This window comes from Bombyx mandarina, chromosome 13 (genome assembly GCF_030267445.1).
Source record: "Bombyx mandarina strain Sakado chromosome 13, ASM3026744v2".
Lineage (NCBI taxonomy): Eukaryota > Metazoa > Arthropoda > Insecta > Lepidoptera > Bombycidae > Bombyx > Bombyx mandarina.
In genome coordinates this window covers 8,659,979-8,686,829 of record NC_143220.1, presented here as the reverse complement: position 1 = coordinate 8,686,829, position 26,851 = coordinate 8,659,979, and the positions used below count along the sequence as shown (strand labels likewise).

Genomic DNA, 26,851 nt, shown 5'->3' with positions numbered 1-26,851 from the left:
TCTTTTTTGCCACGTACCATCCGGCTATGGAATGAGCTCCCCTCCACGGTGTTTCCCGAGCGCTATGACATGTCCTTCTTCAAACGAGGCTTGTGGAGAGTATTAAGCGGTAGGCAGCGGCTTGGCTCTGCCCCTGGCATTGCTGAAGTCCATGGGCGACGGTAACCACTCACCATCAGGTGGGCCGTATGCTCGTCTGCCTACAAGGGCAATAAAAAAAAATATATATTTTTCTTAATTGAGGGCAACTAACCGCTTTAAAGACACAAAAAGATGTCGTCATCATCTAGTGTGATTTATTCACGGCCAAAAATGAACATACAAATATTAGCCACGCATCGCACAGTCAACATCATGCGTTGTGATTGATGATAAAAAAGTGTTGGAGTCGTTAGATTTTATTTGATGATACAAATTAAAAAATAATTATTAATACTTCACAAAAAATACAGTAATTGAACGACCGTTTTCATTTAACAAAATGCTTACTTTTAGATTGTTAGAACAGTAATGGAAATAAAGATGTTATTAGCAACCAGGGAGTTCACGGTCTACTGCAATTGTCTCTGCGACACATTATTTCACAAACTTTTTTTTCTTTTTCGACATTTCCTTTCATGAATGTTGGATTCTATGCTGGATATGGATGCTGTGAGTCCGAGCGGCTTAGTAACACCTCTGTAAAGTAATGATGGTAGGACCTCTTGTGAGTCCGCACAGGTAGGTTCCACCATCCTGCCTATTTCAGCCGTGAAGCAGTAACGCGTTTCGGTTTGAAGGGTGGAGCAGCCGTTGTAAATATACTAAGACCTTAGAACTCATGTCTCAAGGTCGGTGGCGGCCGATATAGATGTCTATGGGCTCTGGTAACCACTTAACACCATGGACTATGGTGGGGTATGAGCTTGTCCACCTATCCATGCAAAAAAAAAACAACCTTCCAACGTGATATCGAGTCAATGCTAAAAGATGGTCGGTGGTGATGACGTGATAATATCTATGGGATCCTGTAATTATGAAACACTAGGTCTCCGTAGTGATCTGGTCAACTTAAATACTCTCCAATAAATAAAACTGCAACCTTCAAAAGCAAATTACGGAACAAATTCTAAGACACAATAGCTATCTCTTAAAATCGTAGGAAATTACTCACGCATATCAGAATTAGCCCTTCCGCGTTTTATAATCAGCATACATCAATAAATACTCAAAGGCGTAATGTATACGGACGTGAAGATAAAAAAAAAACAAAATAAATCATTGTTTCATCGAAGGCTGTTCGCACGCATGACAAAGAAAGGCAGATGCAATTTCTTGACGAGTCCCTTATGAATAATAAGTTATATGCATAATTTAAATGTAAATCCTTTGTTTATGTCGTTTGGAGATGTTTATTTTGGTTCCGTGTTTTATAATTCGATGGTTTATTTACGACGTGCGTGTGTGTTTTATGCGAGTTTTAAAATCGGCATATCTTTTAAACTATTACATAGGCGGCACTGAAAATTGCGGGAATTAACGAAGTGACACAACATTACTATTTAAAAATATATTTATTGCTTTTCGAAGTATTCTCCGCAAAATTTGACACATTTTTCCATACGATGGAACCAATCATTGAAGCAACCATTCCATTCGGAAGTTGGGGTCTCCAAAATGGCCGTTTTGTAGGCGTCCACAGCTTCTTCAGGTGATGAACATCTCTGTCCACGCAATTTATTCTTTATTTTAGGGAAAGTATAGAAATCATTAGGGCTTAGGTCGGGGCTGTACGGCGGATGGTATAATAATTCTATGTTTTCTTGCTCTAAAAACTCTTTTGTTCTGTGCGCGGTATGAGAACTCGCATTGTCGTGATGGAGGATGATGCGGCGGTTGCAGTTCTCTTTACGGAGTTCAGAAACGACCTGTGGCAAACAAATGCTAGCATACCATTCTGCATTAACCGTTCTTTGTCCCTCAAGAGAAATAGTCGTAACATGGCCGGTTTTGGAGACAAACGTGGCCACCATTTTTTTTGCAACACTCCGTGAACGAACAATTTTTGTTGGCTTTAACTCATTTTCGAACACCCAAACTCGTGACTGGTTTTTTGTTTCGGGTCCGTACGCGTATATCCAGGATTCGTCACCTGATACAATGTTGTATACAGCATTTGAGGATCCTGCCTGGAATCTTTTGAGAGTTCTGACGCACCAAGTAACGCGAGCCGCTTTTTGCTCTTCACAGAGCGAATGCGGTATCCATCGGGAAAACAACTTTTTTACACCTAATTGTTCATGCAAGATTATTTGTATTTGACTCATGCCAATGTTTAAAGTTGCCTGAATTTCGCGGTATGTCACATGTCGATCTTCCTCAATCAGCTTATGCACAGCATCAACGTTTTCTTGGGTGACTGCAGTTTTTGGACGACCTTGACGAGGATCATCACTGAGCTTGACACGTCTACGTTGAAACTCAGCAAACCAGCGATAAATTGTGGTTTTGGATGGGGCTTCATCACCAAATGCAGAAATCATCCGGTCAACACACTGTTTTTGTGTTAAACCACTTCGAAAATCATAATAAATCATCGCTCTTGAATTTTCTCGAGTCAATTCCATTTTCTCAACGACTAAACAAGTTTGACAAAACCTCGTGACACAAGACCGAGAATCTTTTTTTAAATAAATAAATGGTATTCGATTTTAAAACCAAGGAGTTTTCAATTCAAAATATTTTAATATGACAGGAACAGTGGAAATATTCCATTCCCGATACTTTTAGTGCAGCCCTCGTAGTAGACAGATCTAAATGAAATCAAGAGAGGCGTTTTCAATAAAAACTGCCTCCGATTATTCAATGTGCCAACAGTCGTGTAATATTTCGATTTCTATTTGTGCTCACTATGTGTGGTCGCTATTTGTTTAGCTCATCTACCCGTCCTCGCGTAGCTGGAATAGCCCCTTAGGTTATCAGGGAATTGTTAGAGAAAAAAAGATAAATAAATGCTACAAAGGAGTTAGTAGTGTCCGGGGAATCCAGGTTTATTCCCGGACAGTACGTAGCGCGGGAGAATATTCTAGGTTTAGATCGTTTTGAATAGGTTATTTATTTAAGTACAATTAAAGTTTCAGTCAGCTATTAAATTAGTCACACTATTCGAGGAAGGCAATCTGCAGCGCTAGCTGTAAAATTAACATAAACAGTAATTTAATCTATAATAAAATCAGCAATATAATTCATTTTGATTCATCTCGTATCACACGCAACATTAAATGATATGAATCTAAATTGACATAACATGCTTGTATGAGTTCACGAAAATAAAAGTACAATGAGTCATGTTATGGTCGCAGATTATATACCTATGTTTTAACTTTAAAACATTTTGAGAAAGTTTTGAAAATTAGCTAATACATAACATCGTAAACCTATTGAATTTGGTGAGCTCACCTAGCCGGCAGTCAATGAACTTCCCTTCTCTAATCTTTGTTTTAAGAGCGCTTTGATATTTCGCTCCCCTCAAACATTGAATCTCACTCAATTCTTTAGGTTAATTGGCCAGCCTGACTTGTCGTAAATCGCGTAGTCCAACACCGATCGCGATGTTGTATGCAAATGCTTGTTGAAGCCTTCTGCCTCACCGGGGGCCTTAGAATCTTAAGCAACAATTCTCTGAACTTCCAACACATATTACGTGTCTGATTTTAGCCGATTTACTGTCGTTGTTACACGAAAAACATCATCCATAGATCTTGCGATAAAGACGTGTCGACAGAAGTGAAGATCAGATATGTTCAAATTGTTTTAACCTATGCTGGCGGTGACGAATATGTTTGTTGAACTTAACGAAACAAAATATATATTTATTTTTTGCTTAGCTGGGTGAACAAACTTGCGGTTCACTTGAAACAAAATGCCTACCAGAGCCCATGGACATAAACATGAATGACGTCACCCAGTTTAAGAAGAAAGTTTAAATTTTATTATATAACGGCTGGGACAACTTTAACAGTGAAACGCATCACTGCTTCGTGGCCAAAATAAGCAGGATGGTGTCACTAATTCGTGCGGGCTTACAACCCACCGTATTACTAGTATTACCTCAAATTTATAGATTTCGCTATTTAACGGACGATGTTGTTCCTTCATTGTGGAAATCGGCCGTGAACAACGTTTTTCTTAAATAAAATTGGGACCAGCTTTCGGGATATTGACACTGGCATAGTCACATCACCCCTCCTGGCTGAGCTTTTGCTTGCCCACCTGTCTTGGTGAAGTTGCAAAGGCCTCCGGGCCACTAGTAATCCTTCAATCATAAAAAAGTATTATCCTTTAGGCCACGACGCTCTAAGCTTTTCGTAAGTAGCACAGGTTGTGACAATAACTTATCGTCAGATGAGAACGTAATTATCTATCTTTATATATCTATCTTCTATCTATATACCTATATCTATACTATCTATACTAATATTATAAAGAGGAAAGATTTGTTTGTTTGTTTGTTTCGAATAGGCTCCGAAACTACTGGACCGATTTGAAAAATTCTTTTTCCATTAGAAGCCGACATTGTCCCTGATGAACATAGGCTACTTTTTTAAATAATTTTTTTTTTTTGGTCCATTTGTGTTTTAGTGTTTCCGAAGCGAAGCGAGGGCGGGTCGCTAGTATATATATATAAACAATGTGAGATTAAACGGTAAAAGTAGTTTAATTAACGCACTCACAAAATTAAATCTTATTAGATCAACACTGTACTATTTTATTCACAGTCGTGGGTCTTCCTGAATACACAATGTCCATCCATTTAAACAATAATTAAAAAGTTAAAGTTAAGCAGCGGTCTTAAAGAGTGATGCGACTTTTTTGTTTTTTTTTTATTGCTCTTGTAGGCAGACGAGCATACGGCCCACCTGATGGTGAGTGGTTACCGTCGCCCATGGACTTCAGCAATGTCAGGGGCAGAGCTAAGCCGCTGCCTACCGCTTAATACTCTCCACAAGCCTCGTTTGAAGAAGGACATGTCATAGCGCTCGGGAAACACCGTGGAGGGGAGCTCATTCCATAGCCGGATGGTACGTGGCAAAAAAGACCTCTGGAAACGCACTGTGGATGACCGCAGTGGCTACAGGTAGTATGGATGAACTCTACTCCGGTGGCGGGCGGTGCGATGGTAAAAACGAGATGCCGGTATCATCTCGAACAATTCCTCAGAGCACTCCCTATGGAACACACGGTACAAAATACAGAGGGAACCGAAGTCCCTCCGCAGACCCAGAGGTTCCAAACGATCCGTGAGAATGGGATTATCGACAATCCGAACGGCCCTCCTCTGTATGGAGTCAAATGGAAGAAGCTGCTATTTGGGAGCCCCGGCCCAGAGATGAGAGCAGTACTCCACGCGAGGCCGGACTTGTGCTTTATAAAGCAAAAGCCTTTGTCCAGGCGTGAAGTACCGCTTCGCTCTGTTGAGGACTCCCAGCATTTTGGACGCCAACTTGGCTTTGCCTTCCAAATGACTCCGAAGCTGGACATCGCTCGAAATGTCGACCCCAAGTATCCCAATACTCTCGGAAGGTTGCAGGGATACTCCTTGGAATTGCGGCGCCATGACAAAGGGGTCCTTCTTCGCAGTGAACGCGCAAACTTGTGTCTTTAACATAAAAAAAAACATACAGTCGAATTGAGAACTTCCTCCTTTTTTTGAAGTCGGTTAAAATAGAACTAGATGCAGTTTATGCAGCTCTCGAGAACACGCTTATAGCTCCGATCTCTCGCAAGCCCGACATAGCTAAACCAAGAGCAGATATTTCTAAAATAAATAAAAAATATACATTGCATAAATATGTTTTCAAAATGCCAAATGTTGGCTACTATTTTACATGCCCAATGTCGGATCTGCAACTCTTACGGTTACGAGTATGGTGATGAAAGTTCTTCACTTGTGCCACACGGTAATTAAGAGCGAAAGTCGAGTACCCGGCAAGGAAATGTTACTTAAGCCGTGTGTACGTTAAACCACTAGAACTGCATTTAGCTTGGACCAGGATTAAGTTAAAAACGCCAATCGTTTTGGCCAATCAATATGAATAATTATTATATTTATCATTTTATACTTAGCTAGCGACCCGCCCTCGCTTCGCTTCGGAAACATTAAATTTGATTATTGATAGTTGAGTCCCGCGATGTTACTCGCGGTTATTGTCGTACCGCGAGTGAGGCCGCGGGGCGTAGCCTAAGTTGCTCCTTATATCATCAGCTACCTGTCAGTGAAAGTCCCGTCAAAATCGGTCCAGCCGTTCCAGAGATTAGCCGGAACAAACAAACAGACAGACAGACAAAATTGTAAAAAATGTTATTTTGGTGTATGTACTGTATATATATATTCATATGCATGTAGTAAAAAGCGGTTATTTCAATATTACAAACAGACACTCCAATTTTATTTATATGTATAGATTCATGGTATAATAACACCCTCCTTGTATGTACTATGCTGTGGCTGGACTGTTACAGTCCGGCCGCTGAAGATGCGTCGAGCTTACGATGAAAAATTTTTGTATTTTCGTCCACTAATGATTATCGTAGAGAAATATGTGTGTAAACTTGGATTGAGTATTGTTAATTTTGCGTTAAATTTTGTGTTGGTTCTATCACGTTCTCCCAGCAGCCGGACAATCTGGATGTTATTTTGAAGTTAAGCAGTAGCTAGCTCCAGTCCATAATTCCGATAATATAAATCTGGACTGTCAATCACTATTCTGATATTCTTTAAACGAGGTCCTAAGAGAGTCGTTGCCGTAAGCTAGTATGTTGTCTATTCAAGACAATGCGTCCTTCTATTAATGTAAATATAAGAAATCTTTGTTCGAAAGTGCTTACATAAGGAATGCAGAAATTAAGAAAAAGAAAGTCATATTTATAAAGGTTGCTAAACTGAATATAAGATAAACGTAATTATATGAAACAAAAAAAATATTAAAATACATAATCTTGCAATAAATTCAAATTATATAATATACATACAAAACATTTGGATCAAGCTTGGGTTCTGAAATGGCACGGGTCGTGAACAAAAGGATTTGCTCGGTAAACAGGATAAATACAGTAAAATTGTTATTATTTCGTAACAGGAATAAATAGTACAGCTAATAAATTAATGAATATTAAATCGCTTGATCTTGTGACCGAAGGCTGGCCATGACAATGGAAAGCAGCGGCGCACCCGACGTGATCCGCATTAATCGCTCGGTAACCGCGTGCCGAGTCAACCTGATCGAGTTAATGCCCTAGGAAGTAGCAATGGACTTCGAACAATAATTGATAATCTCATTGAGTCTTTAATTTTGTTGGCCTTCTAAGGCAGTGGTTTGTATTGGATGCGGGTCAATGAACGCTTTATTAGAAGTACTATATAATTGTATAGTAATGTATATAGCATAAATGTTGCAGACAAAGTTCTGCTTTTTAAGGCAGGCGGTATTGTCTGGGATTAGGACCATAATAAATATACATTAAACATAAATTACAGGGTGTGAAAAACGGCAATTAATATTCCATTTTAATAATTTAATATAATCTATATTGTAATTTTTAATTTAATATCTAATGGTAACATAACTGGCGGCACCCACCTTAGGACGTAAACTTTCAGTTTCAAACCGAAAGGCTGCTACTTCAAGATTGAAATGGGCGGCAAGGTGTATTCAAATTCCAATGAGATCTCAATATACCTATTTATTGTAACCTAATTATGTCCGATATACTTATCGTACAATATGTTCACGAATTATCCCGATTAGCAGTCTGTTTACAAAGTATGGACAGTGATAATGAATAATAATAGTCAATGCAAAGAACATGAAAAATAAGTTACATTTATGGAGAAACATTTGATTCCGTCACTCTAGAAGAAATCTAGGAGGCCATGATCCCCGGGCCTTTAACAAAAAGCATTTGTACATTTTTACATTAAATAAACATTTTATTATTTTATTTAGAGTCGCTTAAGACTTTAGAGTATTTAAGCGTCCTAAAATGGTGACCCAGACATGAAATAAATTATATTATTCAATCAACGCAACGCTACGAACGAAACAAAAGCGGTTCTAAACATTGTATACACACCCCAAATAACAGTTTTAGGTTCTTAAATTCAACACACACATCAATTGAAAGCAGAGCGTGAAATTAACAATACATTACAGCTAGTTTGAAAACATATGCGGCCCACAAACAGCAGCACAAAGAGGATAACACAGACTGCTCTAGTGATCCATACTAGCCGAGTAAGACACCGTTACGATTCTCAATAGAATATCTCGTTTATTGAACACATGTCCATACATCTCGGGTTATGTAAATTCTGTATTTTTAAAGCGCATTGTGCTGGTCTTTGTAACCTTATTCTGTATACAATAGTACTGATCTACATCAACAGACCGGCGCGGCGGTGACATAACTGTATTGTTAGTTTATTGAGGACTAGCTGTATCTGCGACGTCGGCCTCGAGAAATTTAACGAAACATTACTTTATTTTATATTAATTTATAATAATTATATAATAATTAAAAAAATAGTAGTCTTACTCCTTATTAGTTTAGCTATCTGTCAGTGAAAGCCCGACAAAATCGGTCCAGCCGTACCAGAGATTAGCCGTAACAAACAGACAAAAATTTTAAAAGATGTTATTTTGGTATATGTACCGTACCTATATACATTCATATGTATGTAGTAAAAAGCGTTTATTTTAATATTACAAACAGAAACTTCCATTTTATTTATCTGTCTAGATTTATTTAAATTATGTTTCATCATCAGTTGTGTTACTGATGGTAGGACCTCTTGTGAGTCCGCACGGATAGGTACCGCCACCCCGCCTATTTCTGCAGTGAAACAGTAATGCGTTTCGGTTTGAAGGGAGGGGCAGCCGTTGTAACTATATTGAGACCTTAGAACTCATATCTCAAGGTGGGTGGCGGAAATTACGTTGTAGATGTCTATGGGCTCCAGTAACCACCTAAAACCAGGTGGGCTGTGAGCTCGTCTACCCCTCTAAGCAATAAAAAAAAAGTTAGGTTTCCGTCACTTAAATTCCAAAAAAAAACAATTCCAAAAAGATTTGCCGTCATCCAAATACCTTGAACCTCAACCGTTTCTACGGACGTGGCTCGAATGTACGATGCGGTGGTAGAACATGCCACAGTCACCATTAACATGACTACATCGTGTTTAATGGCACTTCTTAAAAACCAATATTTTTTTACGTTTCATTGTGGTTTCATGACGAATTTTTAATATAGTTAAATAGTTTTGTTATGCTGTTTGGATTTCCTTTTAAATACATTTTGTCATGTGGAGTTGATGTCAAATAATGTTTGCAACTAAAAGATACGATTTTTCTACACACATAAATCTCAATTTTATCCCATATGATACGGTATAGATAAATAATCGATTTTATTAATCTATTAAATAAATAAATAAGCCTTTATTGCTGTTAGAGTTTAACTTATTTAACTAAATATAAAATGTTAAAAATAGAGGTAAGAAAACTATAAATAAAATTAACTTAACATATCTATTAAAGACCGCTTAATAAATGTCGGTGGTCCGTTGGAGGCTTAAGATCGAGATACGAATTTCATTCAATACTTTGAGTCAGATCCTTGAAGCCGAAACACATGGCTATTACGCGTCAGGTATAGGCGAGATTTTGAAACTCACATCTCAGACTCGCGTGCAGATCTATACAACGCTTTACCGCCAACAAAACCTTTTGAGGCAAGCAAATAATATTAAATTAAAATTAAAACTCTCTTCTGTTCATATTTGTTTTATTTTATTTTAATCAATCATATCAATTTCCACACAGCTCTTAAATTACAAGCATTATAATATAATGAAATGGAACACACCCAACTATATTTCCATCGAGTTAATATCTTCCAGTGGCCAATTTTCCCGCGAAAACGGGTGTCAATTAAAATGTGTCTTGGCTTGGTCGAGGCGTAGGAATTATCTATATTCAAGAAGTATATTACTTCCTTTCTGAATTCTACAAGCAGTTTAATCAACAGTAGTATTGCCTTCACGGCTTATTTGAATCTCGGCAGTTTCGCGACTGAGTATATTCCTGTCCAGAATAGACCCTCTATTCTATCCCGTACATCGGTTATTATCAAGAACTGTATGATTTGATTTTAAAATAATTAATAGTTTAAAAGAAACTAACAAATTACGCTTTTATAGAAAATCCAACTAAAACATAGAAAATAAATTTTAATAAATTTGAATTAAAAATAGTGTAATAAAAAAAAAAAAATTGTAAAAAGGCGTGGGGTGCTTTTCAGGATATTATCAAAATAACCCTTCTACTCATATCTGTTCATAAAATATTTATAACTACTGATACCATGCACCCCACGCTTTTTTTATAATAAAATATATTTTTTTTACACTATTTTTAATTCAAATTTATTAAAATTTATTTTCTATTTTTTACTTGGATTTTCTATAAAAGCGTAAATTGTTAGTTTTTTTAAACTATTATTTATTTTTTATTTTTTGTTGAATTTAAATTTTTTCAATTTTTTTAAATATTAAATTGTCACTGGTCCTTAATGAGTACCTATACTAAATTTCGAGTTAATACGTTTTGAAGGGGGTCAAAATCATGTTCAAAGATTCCGTTACATACTAACATACATACGCCTGAAGCTAATAAAAGCGTATTAAAAACCTACAACTTTGCCAATTGTAAAACTGGAATCCTATATTTATAGAATACACGTGTAATATAATTGTGCCACAATCTATACAATCTTGCGTAATAACATCAACTTTACAGTTTCCTCATTTCAATAAATAACAGTTTATCACAAGTTATATTCAAACGAAAACAGTGAAAGTGCTATTTATAATAATAGAAAACGCGGTTGTTTTGAAAACACTATTATTTGATTATTTGATGATAAATATTATGTTTGTTGTTATGTTAATGGCATCTACCACTTCCCTATCATCAGTTCGAAGTTGACACTCAACTTTAGTTCCCATCTTACTATTAACTACCTCCATTCACATAGCCAATAGTGGTAGCGCGTTTTAAGATTCCAGGTAAGATTAGAAGTCGTCGTGGCTTAAAGGATAAGACGTCCGGTGCATTTGTATCTAGCGATGCACCGGCGTTCGAATCCCGCAGGCGGCGCCCAATTTTTCTAATGAAATACGTACTTAGCAATATTCACGTTTGACTTCCAAGGTGATCGTGCAATAAAAATCCAACCCGCAAAATTATAATTTGCGTAATTACTGGTGGTAGGACGTCTTGTGAGTCTGCATGGGTATGTTCCACAACCCTGCCTATTTTTGCCGTGAAGCAGTAATGCGTTTCGGTTTGAAGGGTGGGGCAGCTGTTGTAACTATACTGAGACCTTAGAACTTATATCTCAAGGTGGGTGGCGCATTTACGTTGTAATTGTCTATGGGCTCCGGTAACCACTTAACACCAGGTGGGCTGTGAGCTCGTTCACCGATCTAAGCAATAAAAAAGTAATGGTTTACGTTATTTATTACGGTTATGTATTACGGTTGTATGTACGGTTATATTCTGCCGCGATGTAGTTTTAGCGTTCTGAAAACAGCCTAAAAGGTCTCTAAAAGTGTTTTTCAATCATTAAAGGCCAAATCATCATGAGACAAAAGGCCTTTATCTCTATCTCTATTTCAGTATCTTAATTTTTTTACAGCGAACGAACAGTAAGATGGTCTTCGGTGCTGATAGGAGCCTTAGGTGTGTCTCTGATCGCTCTCGCTATATACACCACAGTGCTGGTCCTCACGGATTACAAGAACCCGAAACCCTGCATGAGCGAGGCTTGTGTCAACACTGGTGAGTTTTACATAAACAGACCTGCTATATTTCCTTTGGCCTAAAAATTTGTTTTTGCTGATACTACACGGATTTTTTGGTGCTTTTAGGTACCTGAAGCACCGGTCACCGTCCTTGCCGAACCCGTCGCTTGCGACGAAGGGCTCGACGAGTAAATTAGCCCATAGACACAGCCCACTGAGTTTCTCGCCGGATCTACTCAGTGGGTCGCGTTTCCGATCCGGTGGTAGATTCTGCGAAGCCCTGCCCTTACTAGGGCCAGTGTTAGCAACACTCCCAGTTAGAGCCCCGTGAGCTCATCTACACGTCAAGGAGAAGCTGAAAATTTAATGGACTCTCAAGGCTATCAGCATAGGCAGGAGAAAAAAAAAAGGGAAAGTATCAGTATAATATATTCGTATACTCACTGGTGATGGAGCACAGTGCAAGTTCACAAGCGTACCACCATCCAATCGTTGCTTCCATTGCATCCGGTTTTGGCACGATCCAGTCGTTGCTTCCATTGCCGTTGCCCAAATAGAACTAAAACTCCAATTCTGTGTCCTTAAGTCGATTATTACCAATCGCTTGGCCAACACCAAGCTTATAGTTGAGTCGAGAGCCTAGGGCCCACGAATATGGATGCGTATACTTGTAAAATAAATCAATAAATAAAAATATTATTTATACCTATCGAGTACATCATTGTTCCAGGGATATATTGTAGAAAGGTAGGACTACTTTTTGTCCAGCCCCGACAATTGAATTTAAACTTATAATAGTTATAATTATTTCAATAATGAATTATTTCATTAATAATTAGTCTTGTTTCATTTTTTAGTTTCATTCGATTAACAGACAATTGGTTTTAAAAAGGACTCAGGAACAAAGATGACGCACATTGTTATTATTTTCTAAATAAACTAATTAATGCCGATTACGCGAACGAATAAATTCTTAAGGTGATGGATTCGAGCCAATTTAACATTACAATGAGTTGTATTTACAATTATTATTGATCACTGCGAAATATTACAAGTACGCCGTTCATTTGTGAAGATACGCAATTGCAAAGCACAAAATTAGTTTTGTTATACAAAAATAAGTTTTATAGCATTTAATTAACATTGGCAATAACAATTCATTGTAACATCAACATAAACATTTGTTGTGTAAAAACTTTTAATTACGTAACGTTCATTACATGTAATTCCTAGCGGACAAAAATGGCGGGCGCGTTTTAACCGGAGACATTGTTACGTATTTTACCACTTTGTTTTAATTGAGTTCCGTATAGTTCGATGCACGTATCTAGCGGAAAGGCTATTTGGTTTAAGCGACATTTAGCTTAATACTCGGCACTTATCTTTGTAATTAAAGGTTCGTTTTATTTGGAATTCGTATCAACAATTCGATGTTCTTAATTGAACTTTAAGTTTTTTATTTTTATTTTAATACGGGCGGACGATCTCACAGCCCACCTGATGTTAAGTGGTTACTGGAGCCCATAGACATCTACAACGTAAATGCGCCACCCACCTTGAGATATAAGTTCTGAGGTCTCAGTATAGTTACTTCAAGTTTACCCCATTAAAATAGCTGGAGAAGTTTTTTGTTATGATATTTTTTCCAACTTTAAAATTTTAAATGATTCCCCTATCAAGTTGTAAATTGGTATACCAAATAGCCTTACATCTCTCGTTATGATAATATTTTGTAATGCCATAGCTATTATGGTACCCGTTTAGCTATTTCCGCTGCTATAGCTTACTTACATTTTTTTTTATTGCCTCGATGTGTGGACGAGCTCACAGCCCACCTGGTGTTAAGTGGTGGTTTGATTTTTATTACACGATGTTATTCCTTCAAATGGAAGTCAATCGTGAACAATTGTTAAGTACGTATTTCATTTAAAAAATTGGTACCCGCCTGCGGGATTCGAGCACCGTTGCATCGCTATATACCTACGAATGCACCGGACGTCTTATCTTTTAGGCCACGACGACTTCAAACAAGATAGCTGTGAGATCGGCACTATGCTAATAAAATAATACCTACTTAGATTGATTAAATTTAAATTTCTTGTTAGTAAACAAGATTTGTCATTGTTTTTATTTTGCGTTTTATAAAACGGTGCATGTGGCTTACTAAGTTCCAATTTAATTGCTATGATTGAAGCAGAAACGTCATTAAGTAAATTTGTCGTAAACAATATGGCCGTTTTAAAATTTATGATGCTTAATGTTGTATTTTGTTTTATTGGTTATTTATATTTAATAAGTGTTGTTGTTGTACAATTGTTACCGTATTTTTGTCTTCAATTAGTAAAAAGTTCTGACCAATCAAAGTCAATATATCATTTTGACTAATAATTATCGATGAGTTGTTGTTATTTAAATATACAAAAGTTTCGTGGAATTAATTAATGAATTAATTAAAAACTTAATTTGATGAAACATTTTTACGAGACTTTTCTAGAGTTCTAATTCTTATGTATTATAATTCTACCATAATATTATTGTATGTATTAGTGTTTTATCGTAATTTTCATTCTTATAAAAATTATTATAGATTAAACGTTATTTATGTTTACACGTTTTAAAAGCAAGCAAGATGCAACAACTTTCCAATCTTTATTGTTTTTCTTGTGCTGTGAGTATAGGAGCTGTGTGCCTAGTGCGAGTTTTTTAACGTTCTCGATATCGCAAAAGTTAACTCGAATCTGTGTATGGAGTTTGAACGTTTGCCTACGGTTACCGCTAGGGGCGCTGCAACTGCATAGTGTTAACTTTTACGCTATCGAGAACGTTACACCACTGGCACTAAGCACACTAAACAAGCAACTGTCCGACACTTCGACCCTCGGGCTTGTATGTCATGCCAATGTCCTTACTCCGCATCTCCGAACACCCACCGCATGAAACTTGAAATTGGAGACCCTATATATAACTAGTCAGGTCATAAGTATTGTCACACAGTAAAAACTTTTCTTTTAGAATGCTGGCCACAAAAAAGTTTATTGAATTCGAATTTCGAATTGTTCATGAAAATAAAAATGTTTACTTTTAGAATTTTACTCTTTTTTAAATAATGAAGTGGACGCTTAAAGAAGACCGTGTTGCAGTTATTGCGTTGCATCGTAGCGGTTACGCGCCAATTCAAATTTTTAACATACTGAAAAATTTGAATATAACCAAAAGATTCGTTTATCATACCATCAAACGATACAATGAAGACTCTAGTGTAGATGACAGGTCAAGAAGTGGTCGCCCTCGGTCTGTTAGGACTCCAGCAGCGATAAAAGCTGTGAAGGCGCGAATTCAAAGAAATCCCAAACGTAAGCAGAAACTGTTGGCCCTTCAGATGAGGTTAAGCAGAACCACGGTGAAAAGGGTGTTAAATGAAGACTTAGGGCTTCGGGCATATCGAAAAAAAACAGGACATCGTTTGAATGCTCGTGTAATGGACCTGAGACTGAAGAGATGCCGCGCTTTGTTGAAGCGGTACGCGGGAAAAAAATATCGGGAAATTCTTTTTTCGGATGAAAATTTTTTTACCGTAGAAGAGAGCTACAACAAACAAAATGATAAGGTGTACGCACACAGTAGTGAAGAAGCGAGCAACCGTATTCCGCGTGTCCAACGAGGTCATTTTCCATCCTCGCTCATGGCATGGTTGGGAGTTTCTTATTGGGGCTTAACAGAGGTACATTTTTGTGAGAAAGGTGTAAAAACGAATGCAGTTGTGTATCAAAATACAGTCCTGACGAACCTTGTGGAACCTGTTTCTCATACCATGTTCAATAACAGGCACTGGGTATTCCAACAAGATTCGGCGCCAGCTCATAGAGCGAAGAGCACACAAGACAGGCTGGCGGCGCGTGAAATCGACTTCATCCGGCACGAAGACTGGCTCTCCTCCAGTCCAGATTTGAATCCGTTAGATTACAAGATATGGCAACACTTGGAGGAAAAGGCGTGCTCAAAGCCTCATCCCAATTTGGAGTCACTCAAGACATCCTTGATTAAGGCAGCCGCCGATATTGACATGGACCTCGTTCGTGCTGCGATAGACGACTGGCCGCGCAGATTGAAGGCCTGTATTCAAAATCACGGAGGTCATTTTGAATAAACATTAGTGTCATAAGAATCTATGTTTTGTTAAGTTCATTTTGGTATATGAATGGTTACATAATGAATAAACTTGTTTCAATTATTTTACATTAAACATGTGACAGAATTTAAAACCTGACTAGGTATATAGGAAGCCCTATACACATCGTGGTCTCATTAACCATTAAATTTGTTGTTGACCACCTCATTTAATTTTAGCCCATTCCCCGAGGCTCAATTCTCAGTACAAATTTAATCTTCACGTCTAAGCTAATCGGATAATTTAAAGAAAGTATTGATTACGCTACCTTTATATTTATTTTTTTAAACTCCAGCGTCAAGAGTATTAGAAGCCTTGAACAAGGATGTGGATCCGTGCCACGACTTCTACGAGTTTGCCTGCGGAGGCTGGATCAAGAAGAACCCAGTACCAGAATGGGCTACGTCTTGGGACCAACTGGCGAAACTACGCGAACAACTAGTGGTAGATCTACGAGAAGTTCTGGAGGCTGCAGACGACGACGGTCTTCCACAGAGCGTGATCAAAGCGAAGAGCTTATATAGAACTTGTATTGATACCGGTGAGCTTAAGCATAGGCTAAACACGAAATAAGTTATCACAAACAGCTTATGTTAATTACCCATAAACATGTAATCGATTCTTGTTATAGATAAATTGGAAGCTCAAGGGATTAAGCCCATCCAGGAACTTTTAGAAAAACTTGGCCTGCCTCCCACTCCACCAGTGAATGTCAGCGCCAACTTTACATGGGAGGATGTAGCTGGACGTGGACGAAGGATGTTGGGCCTTAACGTTCTGCTCAGCATTCAGGTCGCTGAAGACGTGAGGAATACCAGCAGAAATCGTGTTGTGGTCAGTGCATTTTAAGCTCCTGGCTCCTATTGGCAGCATGTTCACACAATAAATTACTGTTCCAATTTAAAAAGAATACAATTATTGCTAATTCAAAACGGTTACAATATATACAACCATAGCTCATAATCTCTTGTGATTTAGATCGAGCAAGTCCCTCCAGGCTTCAGCGAGCGCTACCTCCTCCGTCCAGAGCAGTTCAGCCACGAGATAGAACAGTACCATTTATACATTAAATCAGTCATCAGCATCGCCGACCCTGACACCGACGCCGAGAAATTTGCTGATGATATTGTAGACTTCAGCAAGAGTCTAGCAAAGGTATTGGAACCTTAACAGTGTTTAACTTAAATTATAATTCTAAAATTTACGGTGTTATTGATGGTAAATAATAATTTCCAGATAATGACCCCGGTGGAGGTGCGGCGCGGTGGCACTCATCTGTTTCACGAGGTGTCCGTGCGGCAGTTCGTGAAGGGCTCCGCCGGCGGACCCACGCAGTGGGACCAGGTGAGCACCAGGGGGACCGGCGGACCGCGCAGGGGGATGTAACCCCTTACGGGTTGGTAACGGGGCATAGACCATTTCCACCGTCCAGTGCCCAAGCGCTCCGGATTCACTAGCTGGGCTGTTGTCTTTTTTATTTTTTATTTTTATTGCGTGGTCACCGCCGCTCACGGATGTCTGCAATGCCAGGGGCAGAGCCAAGCCGCTGCCTACCATTACGTATTCTCCGCAAGCCTCGTTTGGAGAAGGACATGTCATAGCGCTCGGAAAATACCGTGGAGGGGGGAATTCATTCCAAAGCCGGATAGTACGTGGCAAAAAAGATCTTTGGAAACGCACTGTCGATGAGCGCAGCGGTTCCGGATGATATGGATGAACTCTGCTCCGATGGCGTGAGGTGCGATGATAAAAAGGAGATAAGGGGATCATCTCGAATAATTCCTCAGAGCATTCCCCATGGACTATACGGTATAAAACACAGAGAGAACCGAAGTCCCTCCGTAGACCCAGAGGTTCCAAGCGATCCGTGAGCGCTTTATAAAGCGCAAGTTTCTGCCCAGGCGTGAAATACCGCTTCGCTCTGTTGAGAACTCCCAACATTTTAGAGGTCAATTTGGCTTTATCTTCCAAATGACTCCGAAATTGGACATCGCTCGAAATATCGACCCCCAGAATCCCGATACTCCTTGAAATTCCGGCACCGTGACAAAAGGGTCCTTCTTCACAGTGAACGCGCAAACCTGTGTCTTCAATGGGTTGAACTGAACTGAATTCTGTTCATCCACTTGGAGACCCGCTCCAGAGAGTTCTCCACTTCAGACACAAGTTTTAATCGCCTCTCGTGTACAACGTTCCGAGAGAGACTCTGATGGCCGATATATCGCGCATCCCCCGTGCTATCATCTGCATAGCAATGCACACCATCAATAGATAGCATGTCATTGATATGCAGTATGAAAAGCGTGGGGGAGAGCACCGAGCCCAGTGGAACACCAGCGTTGATGGTCATGGTATCGGAGCAGCAGCCGTCGACGACAACTGTGATGCTCCGTTCATCCAAAAAGCTAGCGATCCATTTGCAGAGTCCCTCAGGGATCCCGTAAGCTGGAAGATGCCAGACCCTGTCGAACGCCTTCGCGATGTCAAGGCTCACAGCGAGAGCCTCGCCCTTGCTTTCCAAGGTTTCAGCCATTTATGTGTGAGGTAGGTATACAAGAAAATCGCCAGCTGAGCGACCATCACGGAAACCGTACTGCTGGTCACTGATCAGCTGGCGATCTTCAAGATACTTAAGAAGTTGGATGTTTATGATTTGCTCCATCACCTTGGAAAGCAAGGAAGTTATCGCGATAGGTCTCTAATTCGAGGGGTCCGACCGGTCACCCTTTTTGGGGATAGAGTCGACATGAGCAGTCTTCCATGAAGACGGAACCCTGTTAGTATTGTACGAGAAGTGATATAGAGGCGTTAGCGTGGGTGCCAATTCAGGGGCGCTTGTTTTAAGAAACATTGCGGGGATGCAATACGACCCACTCGACTTATGGACATCAAGAAGCCGAAGCTCCTGCCTGACTGCACGCTGTGTGATTCGAATCTCAGGCAAGGAGCTGTCAAGGGAGATGTTGGGCGGTGTGGCTCCCCCCGTCATCCTAAGTCGAGTATGAGGCAAAGAGTTTGACCACAGCTATTCAGTCGCTCACCAATTCTGGCAACGTGCTCCGACTTCGCCTTGGCAATAGTCTTCTTATAGGACCTAGAGGCGGCGTTAAATTTCCGTCTTTTCTCCGAAATATCAGGATCCCGGCGTCTCCTAGCAACATTCAATGCCACGTATGCAGACCGCTTGAGGTGTGCAGCATCCCTGCTGGCTTTATTATAGCAGGGTTTGCTACGACCCCCAATGAGCACCTCAGAAGAAGGAATGAATAATTTAATTCCCTGAAGCACCACTTTTTTAAGTCGGTCCGCACAGACGTCAGGATCATTGGAGGAAAAGCAGAGCCCCATCATTCATGGGTAGGCGTAAAATTCACGCATTCCATCCCAGTCTGCTGACCTGTACCGCCAAACTCTTCGAAACCCGGTCGTCGTTCGACGACTAGGACGAGAGAGTGGTATCGCAGCACGGATAAGGCAGTGATCAGACGATCCAAGTGGAGCGTCGACCAACACACTGTATCCAGCTGGGTGAGTGGTCAGCAGAAGGTCCAACAAAGAAGGCTCGTGCCCCTCAATGTCTGAGACACGAGTGGGCTGTGTCACCAGTTGAGAGAGGTCGTAGGACAAGGCGAAATCGTAGGTAACCCGACCCGGGAGGTCAGTGGTTCTGGACCCCAACCACTCCTGGTGATAAGCGTTAAATTTACCAAGGACCACCACTTACGCAGATGGGTACTGCTCAATCACGCGGTCAGTCCCCTCTTGTACATGTTCAAACAGAGCTGACCCCGCATCACTGCTGTGGTACCTGTACAGGCAAGCGTAGACTCGAGTACAGCCCCCATAGTCCACGCGTAGCCACAAGAGGGACAGGTCCCGTTGCTCGAGGTCCCGAAGCCGACGACAGCAGACATCCTCCCGGACAAACACGCACACCCCGACTTTACGCAAGGTGTGCTCCAATGCGTAGTTGGGGTATCTGAGGTACGAAGTATCATCCGGGGCAGATATCTGTGTCTCAGTCAGGAAAAAGAGGGCAGGCTGCGCCGTCTCAAGGTGGTGATGTACGACGTTGCTGAAATCCACATTAAACGTGGAATGGGGATCCACCGAAAAAACTTTTTTTCTTTTATCGACTTTCATAATTTATTTTAGTTTGAGAGTAAGGATTTGGAGAGGTAGGATGCTAGAGGTGAGATCAAGGCAATACCTGAATAAAACGCAGGGCACAATGAACACTTGGTCCGGGGTTGCGCGAGGAGCTGACGTAAGGGATGGAAGAGCCCCCAGATCCTACATACGATCAGTGGGATACACTCCGGTCTCTACTCCGGCACGACAACCGCATGACAGGATTTACACCTATTGGCGGGACAGGTTCCTAGGGCGGAGTTTAGTTGTGACACCCAGGTTCAGGTCCCCTACTGACCGGCGGGCAGTGGTAGGCACCGTTTCACTGGGTCTCCCTATACCCCCGCCAGCAACCCACGTCCCGCGGACTTGCGCGCACGTTTGCTCTGCGTGTTCCAAGTATCATCAAGACTCACCCCCCAAACAAGAAGGAGGAAAAGAAAGGAATAGAACTGGCTCTCCAACCCACATGCCGGAACACAGATAGGCTATTTGGCGGCAGACTCTAGTTGGAGGGTGATCGCCAGCCAGTCGGACTACGTCTTGCCACCAATTGTGATTTCGGCTCCCGTTAGCACCACCCAGGGGTTACTTGTAGGGAATCGCGGGTTAAATATACGGAAGCGGGAAGCAACAACCTCCACGTACGGCTTTAACTGCGTAAAGCATGTTGTTTTAATGCTCAATTGAAGTCAAATAAAAAAAATCTAGGTCAGTAATTCAGGGATAAGGCTACAGATATAAACAGAGTGATCATTTGAAGTTCACAAAATATTTAACCTCTTCTGTCCCATTAAAACTAAAAGTGATTTTCTTTTGCTTAAATTAAACCTAGTTCATATTTTGTCATTTACCTGATGTTACCTGAGCGTCGCAATCGAATATTTCCTACCACTCAAACGACAGTCTGTGACTGCTTCACGACATACAAATCCCCCGGGACTTCCCCGGCCGTCGGACTGTACCCTCACGTTTGTTTCAGCACGACTGGGATAGGTACCTGGAGCTGGTATTCGCGAACACGAGCGTGGGGCTGCAGCAGGACTCCGACCGAGTCATCGTCATGGACCTCCCGTACCTCCAGAAACTGGCCGTGCTGCTCAACGAGACCGAGCCTGTCATTGTCGGTGAGTTCGAGACATAAACCAATGTATTTCTCTTTGTATTAGGTATACAAGATAGACGCGCTAGTGGTCCAGTAGACGGAATGTTGTTATTTCTGCTGATGGAGCTGATGTCAGCTGTACAGCCAAGCTGCTGTCGATTTCTGAAGATTCTACACAAATTTTGCTTGGAGAAGAACAGGTGCTAATGAAACGCCGTTTTCTTAAATGAAATAGTATGTCAATAAAGTGTGTGCCGTGGTCCACGGTCCGCAGAGCGCTTCGTGTGGTGGAGCGTGTTCTCGACGGTGGCGCCCATGACGCTGAGCTCGTTCCGCGCGCTGGGCTTCGAGTTCTCGCGTGCGGTGTTCGGGCTGCAGCAGCGCACGCCGCGCTGGAAGTCCTGCGCCTCCAACGTCAACGCCAACTTCGGCGTCGCGCTCAGCTACCTGTACGTCAAGAAACATTTCGACCAGGACTCCAGGCAGAAGGTGCGTCTCGTGCGACTTTAACGTTACAGAACCCTGTAGCCGCATGTAAACTAATCCTAGGCATCCGTGACAAAGAGATCTTCTACCGCGAGAGGTCGACGGCCCGAACGTTTTGGTTCGGAACTTGTAGATGTGTATAACATTCTTTAGTCGTAGAAAGCGGTTCGTCTGTGCATTTGGCGTTTGCTGATGTCTGAGAACATCAATAACCGCTCATCACTAGGCGAGTCCGAATTACATCTGCCTTCTAAATCAATAAAATGGAAATAATAACGTTTGATCTTAATAAAAGAAGTGCATTAGTAGAAGCTCAAACCAAACGTGCGCTTATAATTGCCTTTGTTAAAAAAAATATAAAATTTCCCCTCCCCTAGGCCATAGAGATGATAGAGGACGTGCGCGAGGCCTTCTCCTCCAGCGTGCAGCGGCTGCGCTGGATGGACGCCGCCACGCGCGCGCGCACGCTGCGCAAGCTGGCCGCCATCAGGACCTTCGTGGGCTTCCCCTCCTGGCTGCTCACCCACCGGCAGCTCGACCAACATTACCAGCACGTCAGTATGCGCAACTGCCTTGTGACCTTGCTTTCCGCCTGCCGCTGCTGTACTACCTGCCTACAGCACGGGCAGGCACAATCCCCTTCCTATCTGTGCTGCGAAACAACCATGTGATTTGATAATTATTATCCCAGACATTGATGGAGCTTCACTTAATATTTCATGTTAATACTACCGAATTGTAGCTAAAACTTTTAATCATATTTTGTACACGTTATGCAGGCGGAGGTGGTGGAGGGCAGCCTGTTCGGGACGTACCTGAAGCTGACCTGGGGCGCCGTGAAGAAGTCTCTGGAGTCGCTCAGAGAGAAACCCGACAGGAACAGGTGTGCGCCGGACCTGACATTCCTTCCTCGTGGAAACCGAACTTTGACTTGACCTTAGATTGTTTCGGTCCAACTGTAACGACAAACAAGGCGTGTGCTCATTGCGCAGCGTAAACAGACCCGTACCGGGGCCGGCGACGCGGGGACCAGGTCCCAATGTCCAGAGGGTCCTGTGCCGCGGGTTCGCTCGTGTCCACGTGTGGTCCCCCGCTGGGGGGACAGAGTCCATGACCGTAGATCACGGGATATGCGAAGACGCTTTCAAACGACCCTAATAAAACAGCGAAATATTAATTCACCGTCCGCAACCATGTTTAATATTGTTATGCTTATTTACATTTCTGAATAAATTTGTGTGCGGTGTCCGGCCCCGGCCGCCGCCTGTACCCTGTGCGCTTTAGCACACGACTCGGTGCCTATCAAATGTAATAAAACTTGAAGCTTATTTTAAAGAACGTATGGTCAACAATCGTTCAATTTGTAAGGATATTGTCTCCTCGCTTACATGTTCTTGATTTTAACGATAGCTCATTTGTATTTTTAAAATAAATCTTCGAAAACATATTCCATTTTGCGATGTTCGTCAATTAATAGGACCTCTTGTAAGTTCGCGCGGGTAGGTACTACCACCCTGCATATTTCAGCCGTGAAGCAGTAATGCGTTTCGGTTCGAAGGGTGGGACAGCCATTGTAACTATACTGAGATCTTAGAACTTATATCTTAAGCTGGGTGGCGCATTTAGGTCGTAGATGTCTATGGGCTCCAGTAACCACTTAACACCAGGTGGGCTGTGAACTCGTCCACCAATCTACGTAATAAAATAATAAAAATAATAATAATAGTCCTCATTGAACCAGTCTAGTCCTCATTGAATGATGAATGATGGTGGCGATGCGACCTTGGTTGGAATGTTTCGTACAAAGTTCAACAGATCGCTGTGCAAATAGGCCAGTTTGTTTAATGTTATCGGTCGTTATTGTATAGTTCTGTTTGCGTCGGCAGGTGGGTGGCCACGGCGACCACTGTGAACGCGTTCTACTCGGCGACCCTCAACTCAGTCAGTGAGTACTCTTGCAGAATTTGTTCGCGCCAGCAGTTTGATCGCAGGACCTATTATGATAATTCTCGTCAAAAAACTAACCAGCTAAGAAGCTAAGGCTGTTTTGCAAATGATTAAATAAAATCTACAATGTTTCCTAAGCGAGTCATTAACTACAGCCATAAGTAGTTTGCCATTATGGCGACGTCACACGAACCAGCCTTGTATAACAAATCAGCTCACGCGGCGCCACTGGGTCGTTGACCCCGCGCACGTATTATTTTTTTCTGCCTACCCACACACGTGACTCGACTTGCGTGATGTACCTTGTATATGTTACGGCGTGCGCTCTGTCCGTCCTTGTCTTTATGCGAATCTCAAAAAATATGTTTACCGCTTAATTAATTTGTTCCAGCGTTCCCCGCGGGCATCCTCCAGCCGCCCTTCTACGGGAACGGGATCGAGTGAGTGCAAACATTTAACTCTTTCATCATTCATAATTCATCATTATCCTGGCCTTCTCCCAGTCACCTGGGGTCGACGCAACATGTTTTCTCCTTCCATACTCTTCTATCATATACCATTTCTTCGCTCGATCCCCTCTTACCCATATCGTCTTTCACGCAATCCATCCGTTTCTTCTTAGGTCTACCTCTTCCTCTATATCCTTCCACATTCATAGTTAACATTCTCTTACCCACCTCACTTTCATTTCGTCTCATCACATGTCCATACCATCCCAAACGCGTACTTCTCAGCTTCTCACTCGCAGGTCCCACTTTCAGACTTCCTCTAACATATTCATTCCGTATTCTATCCATTCTCGTTACTCCACACATCCATCGCAACATTCGCATCTCTACTGCATGCAATTGCCTTTCATTACACTTCAATAATAATGAATTATAATTTCAAGTATTTATTTACGACCGATTATCGTTCACGTCGTTAACTTGTATATCATTGACAGATGTTTTGACAGACGCTTCTAGAAATATTAATAGCGCGACGTGCGTGTTATTGCACTCGCGACCTCTAGCGTGCAGTTCGCGATACATTGCTGAGTGACGAGCGTGTAAAATCAAATGTGTTTAATATTCTTTCAGAGCAATCAACTACGGTTCAATCGGTGCCATTATGGGTCACGAAGTGACGCATGGATTTGACGACCAAGGTACGTGCCTTTCAACGTACAAACGAACCCCGAAGCCCGCTCCGTACATTTGATACCCATCCATCGCCGTAAGGGTGTGTGATCCCTTGGACACTATGTCATCACAACCTGAGTGAGGTCGGAGTCTCGATGGCGATATGTACAGGCTGTCCCACAAGCTGAAATGCCCTGTAACTTCGCGGTACAAGCAGTCCAGCGGTGCGCATCCGTGCCGGCCACACTAATGGTCTGGTGGCGGCCACACAGCAGCCAGCAGACTGCTCGCCGCTGCCCATCGGCCGGGCAGTATCGTGGTCGTGGTCTAAATTTGTTCAAACTAATAGCATAACAGCCAGCTCCTACCCGAGTTTCCGTTACTACTCATGCGAAGCCAATAATATATTTAGCAAATGTTTATAATAATTCTGAGATAACGTAATTTTATATACAACTGTTTGGTCAGGGCGTCGCTACGACGAGGAGGGCAACCTGAAGCAGTGGTGGTCGGCAGACACCCTCGAGCACTACCACGGCAAGGTGCAGTGCATCATCGATCAGTACAACAAGTACCACATGGCGCAGCTGCCCAACTACACGGTGAGTGGGGCCCAGCGGTGGGCGGCGCGCTGCTCCACCCTCCTCGGTGGGGCGGAACCTTCAAGCCGGAATTGTTGAAATGGGCTAAAGGATGAGAAGAATCCTTTACTGAACCACCTTCAATTCAAGCCAGCGCGGGAAACCTTTTCTCAAAATACTATAATACTATAATCACTGCGAACCGTTTATGATCATGATAACGACGCAGGTACATTACACGAGATGAAACAACACGTAAATTATAGATCAAATTATCACTGGGCAATAGAAGCCTTTTAGATGTCGTGGGCTCGTGTTGCAGATAAACGGCCTGAACACGCAAGGCGAGAATATCGCCGACAACGGCGGAGTGCGCGCCGCCCTCGACGCCTACCGCCTGCACGCCGCCCGCGCGCCCGCCGCATCTGCCGCGTCTGCCGCGCCCGCCGCCGACGCGCTGCCTGGACTGCCGCACTACTCGCCTACGCAGCTCTTCCACTTGGGATTCGCTCAGGTGAAGATCGAGTCGCAGTCACTACAGGAACGAAATTAATCAACATTCTGACACCTGGGGGCGCTCTTACTGTCTCCTCCTCCTTGCACCGTATTCCTCATTGCTGAGGGTCGTGACCACCCTTTTGTATCACCTTCGCACGCACGATCTTTCTCCATCCATTCTTGTCTCTGGCGGTGTAAAGGGCGTTGTGAAACATGGAATCAAGAGCGGTGCGGATCTGGTCGGACAAACGTATTGGGCTGCGCCCCCGAGGTCTTTTCCCATCTACCTTACCAGTCACGATAAGCCTCTCGAGAGGCTGCAATGTGACCGAAGTATTCAAGGACTCTGCGAAGACACTCGGATGACAGCCGCGAGGAGATTTTGAGTTCTTGCAAAATTGATACGTTGGTCCGAAATGCTGTCCACGGAATACGCAGCATCTTTCTCCATCACCACATCTCAAAGGCGTCAACGCGTTTGCGGTCTGCAGATTTCAGTGACCAGGTCTCAGCGCCATACGAAAAAATCCAGTCCGTAACAGTTTGGTTTTGGTCTTTACGGATATTTTGTGATCTCTCCAGATTTTTCCGAGCTGAGTCATTGCATTCTTAGCCATACCAATTCTCTGGCGCACCTCCTTCTCGCACTAGCCATTGTTACTGATGTTGGAACACAGGTAGTTAAAATTGTCCATTATTTCTAAGTCTAATGCGCCAGTGAGTTCCAATTTTCCAGACCTATCCACCACCATGACTTTGATTCTGGACCTGTTTATGGCAAGTCCCATTTCCTTGCTTATCCGCTCCATTTGGTCTAGAAGCGCAACCATTTCCGACTCATTTGCTGCAAGAAGAGTAGTCATCGGCGTATCGCAGGTTGGTGATTTTCATGCCACCAACTGTATTGCCTCCCTCCCAATTCTCGCAGGTCTGTCTCATTATGTGCTCCCATAGGCGTTGAAAAGAATG

At 42.1% G+C, this 26,851-nt stretch overlaps 1 protein-coding gene across 1 annotated transcript in view; it reads left to right on the top strand.

The window, feature by feature from the left end:
• LOC114249999 (endothelin-converting enzyme 2) overlaps nucleotides 1-26,851 on the top strand; it is a 67,906-nt gene that overhangs the window by 37,433 nt on the left and 3,622 nt on the right. Inside the window, exons 3-16 of the mRNA XM_028183741.2 lie at nucleotides 11,737-11,879; nucleotides 16,306-16,551; nucleotides 16,642-16,844; nucleotides 16,989-17,165; nucleotides 17,247-17,354; nucleotides 21,124-21,268; nucleotides 21,521-21,735; nucleotides 22,110-22,286; nucleotides 22,512-22,615; nucleotides 23,619-23,677; nucleotides 24,071-24,119; nucleotides 24,762-24,829; nucleotides 25,272-25,405; nucleotides 25,707-25,898. Of these exons, the coding sequence (XP_028039542.2) occupies nucleotides 11,737-11,879; nucleotides 16,306-16,551; nucleotides 16,642-16,844; nucleotides 16,989-17,165; nucleotides 17,247-17,354; nucleotides 21,124-21,268; nucleotides 21,521-21,735; nucleotides 22,110-22,286; nucleotides 22,512-22,615; nucleotides 23,619-23,677; nucleotides 24,071-24,119; nucleotides 24,762-24,829; nucleotides 25,272-25,405; nucleotides 25,707-25,898 (2,020 nt within the window). The remainder of the gene's footprint in view (nucleotides 1-11,736; nucleotides 11,880-16,305; nucleotides 16,552-16,641; nucleotides 16,845-16,988; nucleotides 17,166-17,246; nucleotides 17,355-21,123; nucleotides 21,269-21,520; nucleotides 21,736-22,109; nucleotides 22,287-22,511; nucleotides 22,616-23,618; nucleotides 23,678-24,070; nucleotides 24,120-24,761; nucleotides 24,830-25,271; nucleotides 25,406-25,706; nucleotides 25,899-26,851) is intronic.